The 7,841-nt window shown below is 36.7% G+C and overlaps 1 protein-coding gene and 1 long non-coding RNA gene across 4 annotated transcripts; one reads left to right on the top strand and one right to left on the bottom strand.

Annotated features, from left to right (window-relative positions):
• The first annotated feature begins 2,808 nt into the window (after nucleotides 1-2,808).
• Nucleotides 2,809-4,530, top strand: LOC135143523 (charged multivesicular body protein 1a-like). 3 transcript variants are annotated; one of them, XR_010282820.1, is made up of 10 exons: nucleotides 2,809-2,899; nucleotides 2,996-3,063; nucleotides 3,125-3,222; nucleotides 3,286-3,355; nucleotides 3,529-3,674; nucleotides 3,781-3,894; nucleotides 3,966-4,034; nucleotides 4,090-4,206; nucleotides 4,276-4,340; nucleotides 4,393-4,530. XR_010282820.1 is itself a non-coding variant. In XM_064075404.1 (9 exons), the coding sequence occupies exons 2-8, from the start codon at nucleotides 3,027-3,029 to the stop codon at nucleotides 4,177-4,179; spliced, it is 624 nt and encodes a 207-aa protein (XP_063931474.1). In that variant the 5' UTR covers nucleotides 2,809-2,899; nucleotides 2,996-3,026; the 3' UTR covers nucleotides 4,180-4,206; nucleotides 4,276-4,530. The 3 variants fall into 3 exon arrangements, 1 of the variants encoding a protein (XP_063931474.1); XM_064075404.1 differs by having other exon boundaries at nucleotides 4,276-4,530; XR_010282821.1 differs by lacking the exons at nucleotides 2,809-2,899; nucleotides 2,996-3,063; nucleotides 3,125-3,222 and having other exon boundaries at nucleotides 3,309-3,355; nucleotides 3,516-3,674.
• Nucleotides 4,531-5,297: 767 nt separating this feature from the next.
• On the bottom strand, nucleotides 5,298-6,026 carry LOC135143513 (uncharacterized). Its single transcript, XR_010282816.1, has 4 exons — nucleotides 5,805-6,026; nucleotides 5,627-5,724; nucleotides 5,459-5,572; nucleotides 5,298-5,373 (listed from the first exon to the last, which is right to left on the bottom strand). It is a non-coding gene; the product is annotated as an uncharacterized LOC135143513 (long non-coding RNA).
• Nucleotides 6,027-7,841: the final 1,815 nt, after the last annotated feature.

The raw sequence follows: 7,841 nt of genomic DNA, 5'->3' as shown, positions 1-7,841 counted from the left end.
AAGGTGTTTCAGTCATTACAATAATCCGTGTTAGTAGCATTAACCAAAGAGTTAAGTAGGACCTTTCGAGTTGTAGAGGGTAACAAGACCCGACCAAAGTTAATTTACATCAGAACTTTATTCCGCCTTAGGATAGCAATTTTTTAAGCTACATAGACCGTAACCATTTGAACCGCCAAGGGCTAACGTCAAAGGCGGACACGAATTTTGTATATAGGCACGTCTTTTCGTGCTTTTGTACGACAATGAATCTGGGGAAGGGACAGGAATCCTTATGTCCATGAAGAGTGCACTATGCTGGACACCAGCCAAAAGAATGTGACTAATGGTCAAGTTCGATGCTATCACTAAAAGCCCGACCGACCGCAGTTGCCTGGTAGGCAAAGTTATGAGTCCCAAGCAGGACTTATTAGCCGCTGCGACCATAACCAGCAAAGGAAACTCACTCGCAGGCAAGCGCTCAAGATGAAAGATGAAAGATAGAAAAATATACCAAGCGTCGGTACAGGCGCGAGCCTCAAGGCAGGAGAACGAATCTCTTCTCTTATAGGGTAATTTCAAGAACCTAAATTAGAATAAAACGACCAGTTAAAGGTCCAAAAAATGCTTCTACCTATAAAAAGATAACATAAAGGAAACTCTTGCAAAAATTTAAAGGTAGAAACACTAAAAAAAATAAACCAATATAATATAAAAACATATATACAAAAATATTAGAATACTAGTAATAACACTGCTCACAATGCATACTTTATGTATACTATATAATAGTAGTATTCATTTATTAGTAGTGAGTATTGTTCAATTCATTCGCAAAAGATATACTATATACTTGTTAGTCACTACTAAGTTCTACAATAGGTATCTTAATTCGATACAAGTAGCGTTCTTTTCGTATCACTCGTTAATAGAACCGACAAGATATAGGCTAATGTTTGCCGAATCCACTTGAATTCTATCAACTTAGCCCCTAGAACCAATGTAGAGTTAGTTTGAAGGGATCTTCTTTACCGCTTTGATAATCATAGTTGCCAAAGGAGTCAAGTAGGCAATACAATACTGCTAGTGTTGATACGACGATTTAATTATCGATAGACTTGCTGTTCAGCTCAAGTGTCAGATGTTAACTTAATTTCAAGGTAAACATGTTTATGCAAGCTACTGGACAGCTCAAAGAAATTGCACCTTACAAAGATCTATTGTCAACACCCTGTGTTACCATTTTTAGAGCATATTTTTCAATACGCAAATCTTACCTAGGGTTCTCCTAAGTAAACGTGCACCCTCATCGCTATGCCTCCTGGTAAGGCAACCATATTCAAAAACCAACATGGAAGCTTTCTTACAATAGAATGTCAATCCAGAGCAAATATCTTTAGCTTTTAATCTTTTCAACTAAATTCCAAGAAAGCAGAGGTTACCAGAGGGTTACTAAACATCACAAGGTTAATTTTCAACTACATTAACGTTTAATCAACCTTAGAATGAACATTAGCCCCGTACAACGTCCCTTGGTAGAGTCTAAAGCCGGTTGCTGAGACTACAGGAAAGTTACAACGCCATATGTTCAATAACCAAGATTACTTCCTAGTTGTTGAGATTCTTACTAGTGACAATCTGTTAAAGTTAAGTTGAATTTTTGAAGTTGGTTCCTACACCTTGGAAGAGTACAAGACTTTTTTTCATTGTACTCTATTACTATAGTTTTTAATAAACTTCCACTTTAGTAGAGCAAAACTAACTAACACTCTAGAATGCTAATTAACTTGTCCTACCAACGTAGAACGTAAAAAAGGAGACAAGCTATATTTTTCCTCTCTTAGGCATTTTAGTAGGTCGTACGGCAATACGTATTTCCTACTCGAGCCAGGCCCTAATTAAACTACTTTGGGTTGATTGAAACCTTGGTAAAATTTAACGAACCTCCACAACTGACTTCGAAAGGACTTCAATTACCTTACTAACTGCCGACAAAAGGGTGACCGGTCGATAGTTGTGAGGCTTTGATTCCAGGTGCGAGGTCGTAACATCACGACTACTTCCATTTTAGTCACCCGGGGAGATAGCCGAAGTTCCACACTGTCACTGAGTTGACAAGACAGTATATATGATTTATGACAGCCTGCTGTGGCAGCTGTTTTAACATCAGGTTAGTGATGCCGTCAGGGCCGGGCGCCTTTCGCTTTGGGTAGGGATTTGACAACTTAACTTAATCTTATCTGTGGTATACAGCCCCGGAAGATCAGTTGTGCCAGTCGAGATAAGATAATACAAGGGGAGCGTTATCAAAGGTTTATGGGTAATACCGATTATTGGGCAGCTAAATAATAGCCAAAAGTTCGCTTTATTATCATCGCTTTCGGCTACGTTTATCGCAGTTGCAAAGTAGTGGTTGAGTCGGATGCCGCGATTTCTAACTCGCTTGACTAATTCCCAGAGGGAAGCGCGACCGATGTCACCAGCCTCCAATACTTCAATTAATTTGTGTTAACCCATTGGCAGGTTATATGTGTCAGCAGCTTTTTCCTGATGTGCTGGTGAAGGCGGGTTAGCGCTAGTTTATATTTACTCGTGGAAAGGCCTTAATACTCGAATGAGTAGCCCACACCCCACATATTAATGCCTTTAGTTCCTCAAGGCGCAACTTCACTTGTCGTTGCTTTGCTGTCAACCTTCGTCACCGCGTGATTAAATTCGACAACAGCACAGTTTAGTTTGGCGAGAGTTTCGAAGTAAACGGTGTTATGGGGGTTGCATTCTTATTTAAGTTTTAAGCGGAGATTTTTTGCCCACTTGAAGTTAGTGCGACTGAGCTTCGTAGGTTATTTCTTTAAAACCTAAATTCATCATTGGAGTGTTAACTTATAATTTTTTTCGTTTTCACGACCACAATTAAAAGGTAGGTTCAGAACTCTTTATTTACTAACTTTTAACTTCTTTCATATTTTTCCCTATTCATAATTTTTTTAAAACATTCTTGTTTAATCACTATTAGCTGCGTAGAAGCTCCCCTTAGTTTAATAAGGATGCCCTTATTTTCTGGTTCAACCCGTGAACTTGAAAGTGCTACAATAATATTTTGTTTATGAAACTTTTATTATTAAACCTTTTACGCCCAACTCAGAGGCATATTTTCAACTTAAACTATCATCGAAACAAATGGAGAGACTTGCTATAAAAGCTGAAAAATCTCAGAAAACTGAGGAAGCTAAAATAAAGAAGGTATCGTATCTTTATCAAATATTTATTATTTACATCGTTTTAATTTGCTTTTACTATATATAGTCAATTCAACAAGGTAACAACGATGGTGCTCGTATATATGCTGAAAATTCTATAAGGAAAAAAAATGAAGGTTATATGCGCTTTCAATAAAATTTATTAGTTGTGAATCATAGAAAAAGTGTATAGACTAATAATATGGCAGTAATTTTAATATATATACCCCTTTTTTGTATACGTTTAAAAATTTTTCAGATTTTTGTTCAAAATTTAACCAAATTTATTCTACTTAGTGTTTATTAACAGCACTTAATTACCATCGAATGGCCAGCAGACTTGACGCTGTTTCTCAGCGCGTTCAGACCGCATTAACAATGAAGTCCGCTACGAAGTCGATGACCACAGCAGTGAGGGGAATGAATGCCGCTCTCGAATCAATGGATTTACAGAAAGTGCGTGTCTATTCATTATAGTGCTATGAAAAAGGGCTTTATTATATGCTTATATTGTAAATCTTGAAACTTTTTATAATATTTGAGTGTTTACGAGTTTTAACAGATAACGGCTATTATGGATAAATTTGAGTCTCAATTTGAAGACCTTGACGTTCAAACCAGAGTTATGGACAGCTCCATGGCGGGTATGAATGCACTATCCACACCTGAAGATCAGGTAGGGGGCTATCTCTCCAGCTTTACTTTAAAAGATGGGCACCTTTAAAATCTTGTTAACTTTTTTTTAAGGTTGACATGCTCATAAACAAAATGGCTGATCAGCATGGCTTAGAGTTGTCTCACGAATTAGACGCATCTGTAAGCCATATGTATTCTCTTTTTACTGTATTGCGCGAGCTCTTCTTCGGTACAGGCGGTGGGTTCAGCGATGCCTTCTCTTTCTAGCGAAGAAGATGCTAAATTGATGGAAAAGTTAAAGGAGCTTCGTAATTTGGACGAGTAGCCATAGGCGTTCACTTATTAAAACTATGTAAAATAAGCTAAATAAATGCCTTTTTCTTTTAAAGCTCATATATTATATTTGTTAATCGTAAAAAAGTATATTTATTAGCTAGAAACCGCTACTCTGTTCAGCTAAAATGGGATTTTAATGTTTGGTACAAGGTATCAAGCCTTTCCTCTATAAACCGTAAAACTACTCGTTCTTTTCTCGAAGGGTAAAGAAAAAGGAAAGGTATTAACAAAAACTATAAAGTTAAAGCGTTTGGAGGCCGGAAAGAAGGACGTATTCTAACGGGTAGCTTGAGTTTCACTATATATTTATTACCATTCTTTTAATATTAACTTATTAAAAGCTTTTATTCTATATCGTTGCAATGTAACATGTAGCTTCCATAATAATAGTTTGCTTGTATAATTATATAGATAACAGCTTTACAGGTAAAGGGTGCGGATGTCTAGCGTATGGTTATAACTAAATATTGATGAGCTTTCCGCATTTTAACTTATAACAACATTTTGACGTTGAAAGTACTAGAATGTTTTATTAAAAAGAAAATAGTATAAATAAAGTGAACAGTCTGCATAAAAAAAATTCGTAAAAGCTGGTTAAAATAAAAATATGAGTAAAGCGAACACAGTTTTCCGTTGCATCCCCAGAAGAAAAAGGTGGTCTTCGTCAATAATTAAAAAAAAAGGTAAAGAGCATAACAGAGGCTATAATTTAGAGCAGCCCAATGAGAAGGGTTTTTTAAAATGTTATAAGGGAGGGACAAAGAATAAGTAGAATGGGAATGCTACTACTTAGAGACGCAATGCATTCCTTGATAAAACTGTGTACATTCACCTACAAGGTTACGGCAACCTGATGCTTCAGCCCTTTGGTGTTGGCGTAAGCTGATTCAGTAAAACTTTATCTCGCTTTTCTCTTTCAGTGTTACGCTACAGGCGATAGAGTTAATCGATAAGAACCACGCGTAGAGGGGCCTGAAACAACAAAAGAAAAATATTTAATAAATATAATTGGAAGTACTGTTATGTCCTTTCATAGAAAGTTAAGGGTAAATCACGCGTTAGTACAACTAAAATTTAAGAGAAAAGAATGTTTATTGCAAACAATAAGAGCGATAAAGTCTTATTCCTTTTGTTCAGTCATTTGGCGGGCCTTTTTGATTTCTCTACTCATATATAAGAGTTCCTTTAAATAAAAATATATTTAACAACTATTTACACCAGAGTTGTATTTTTACAAAGTAAGTCTGTCAGACAATGAGTGATTATACCTGCGCACGAGTTAACTTTTTGCGGTCTTTTCTTATTAAAAACAAAATATCATCAGTAGTGAACTTGGGTGCACTTCTGTTTTTTGGTTTCCCGATCTTGATAGCTCGTAAAGTCTTATTGTAAGCCGTTCAAAAAAAAATTAAGAAAGTAAGGTTAAAAAGGTATACAAGATCATAAATAAACTCCAGGGCGGCGTCTTCTAAAACCTCAATTGTTTCGAGTAAAGGCTCCTTAACGTCTCCAAAGCCGTACATCATATTTTTCACTAGTTTATAAAACATCTTAGTTTAAGCAACATGTAATATAGTAATATTAGCTGCCTATAAATAATAAAATTAATAATACGATCAGTAAGGAACGGGTGAAAAGTTTTCAGTTTCTTCTCGTTTGTTTGGGAAAAAAAGGAAGCTTGCAATTCTCTATCTGAAAAAGTGCGTTTCTGATTTTTTAAGGCAAACTTAAAAGTGGTGTCCTGGCTTAAGGGTGGTCTAGCCATATTTTCTAACTTGAACTTATTTTGTTTCTCGTCTTGACAAAAAGAATGCATATGGCCGCAACCTGAATTACTTGTACAGCTTCCACTTTGAATAGTATTACTATTAGGATTAACACAACTGATATTATTTTCGAGGTTATCTTTACCATAAATGCTATTAGAAATGTATTTGTTAGCATAAATAATATTGTGGGAATAAACATTTTTATTAGAATTAGGGGACTCTTTAAAAAACTCGAGATTTATGTAGTTATTACTACCACTTGACATGTTATTAGTAACTGCAGGTAATTTCTGTGCTTCTATGCTTATTTCCATACTTTCACTTGTAGGAAGAAGAGGTGATTCTACATCATCTATAATCTCGGTAGCTTTTTTATTCTCTTCTAGGGAGTTTAGTGGAGAAGGTCTACTCATTTATAAATTTTGAGTCTAGTAAAGTTTTGTTATATATTGGTTCTTTCCTGCCCACCCTCTCGTACTCCCAAGCTAACGTCAATAAACCTATGAAGTACTTTTTTCAACGCACACTAAGTAACTTAAAACGCACTAGCTTTATCACTTACTGATTATAAACGTCGTTCCTTGGTGCTCGATTGAGTTAACAATTTCGTATGCACATAAGCTCTTAAACAGGTTTTTAGGCGCCCACTAGTACAAGAAAAATTATTATTTTAATGTGTCTTACGGTCAATTTAAATTCCAAACCTTAGCTTTCAACGGTCATGCTAAGGGTGTGTCGCGCGGACGGCGCTACCTACAACTTGTAACTGATTTTTTTCGCTAAAAGACGATTGACATGTCCAGCTACCTATCCTTAGATGGCGACGACATCATATTTGGTCAGCGACTCAATTTGTACTTCGGGGGAAATGTATCATAGCGCACAAATTATGAATCTGTCATAATCGACCGAAACGCAGCACCTAAAACCTTCGCTTATAGCGCAACTAAAGTTTACTGTTGCTGCACAATAGAGGGTATAGTCGTCTTGGTCGCTGCCTAGGCTTTCGCCGGCACGTAATTTACCCGTAAACGCCACGACAGCTTAGACAGTATAATGATGACCCTTAATATTTTACCTGAGAACACCTCGGAATTCCATGCTAATAAAAGTTAACGGTGTCGGTAGCGCCTGGTATATCTTCGTTATAAGAAGCGCCTTGCTTTTTGCTGCGTTAAAGGAGAGGTCTCAATAACGACAACAGCTAGCAAGAGCATCGAGGTAAATCACTAGGTGCTCATATGGTAAATGGGTAACTTTGACGATGAATAAATCACTGTATCATCGATTTAAATGGCGATCTGTAGCGTTGTCATGGTTCAAATATTTATTTTTAAATGGCTATCCTAGGGCTCGATCAAGTCAAAACCGTATACTCGAAGCTCTCAATCAAGGGTAATCGCAGCCGAAGTACATTATACTTATAGGTTGATAAAACCATTATATCTTTTTTCCATCTAGGTTTCCTAACCCATAACTTATAAGTGAGCTCCTAGTAGCTGTTAGTGTCAAAGGCTAGCTAGTCAAAAAGGGCAATGGCATTACATTAGAGGATGGGTTTAACTGAAGGTCCCGGTGGAGAACTTCTTTTCATTTGTCCTCATTCGTAGCAACTTGTTTTGTTGCACTTTCATTCCGAACGCCATTGCCGTGGAATCGTAGGTCTATGCGGCAGAACCTTTATGTTATTATTGACTGGATGGAGGACTCATGCAATAGTCGTTTGATTGTGCAATGTAAGCTTGCTCTTGCTGTATAGAAAAGGGAAAAGCGCCTTAGTAGCTGCCTTAACTTTTGCAATATATAGACCACGTGCGGTCACCACAAAATTTTATATGATGACTTTCAAGTATATGCTTTAGAGCACCACAGGATTTTCATG

Source organism: Zophobas morio, unplaced genomic scaffold, assembly GCF_036711695.1.
Source record: "Zophobas morio isolate AGI-343-1 ecotype UQ-CSIRO unplaced genomic scaffold, CSIRO_AGI_Zmor_V1 ptg000063l, whole genome shotgun sequence".
Lineage (NCBI taxonomy): Eukaryota > Metazoa > Arthropoda > Insecta > Coleoptera > Tenebrionidae > Zophobas > Zophobas morio.
Note: the sequence above shows the minus strand (reverse complement) of the source record. Positions and strands in the feature narration are given on the sequence as shown.

Coding starts and splice junctions, on each gene's coding strand:
- LOC135143523 (XM_064075404.1), top strand. CDS start 3,027: ATGCCCTTATTTTCTGGTTCAACCCGTGAACTTGAAA. Junction 3,356..3,528: donor TATAAGGAAAAAAAATGAAG/GTTATATGCGCT, acceptor GTTTATTAACAG/CACTTAATTACCATCGAATG. Junction 3,895..3,965: donor TATCCACACCTGAAGATCAG/GTAGGGGGCTAT, acceptor CTTTTTTTTAAG/GTTGACATGCTCATAAACAA.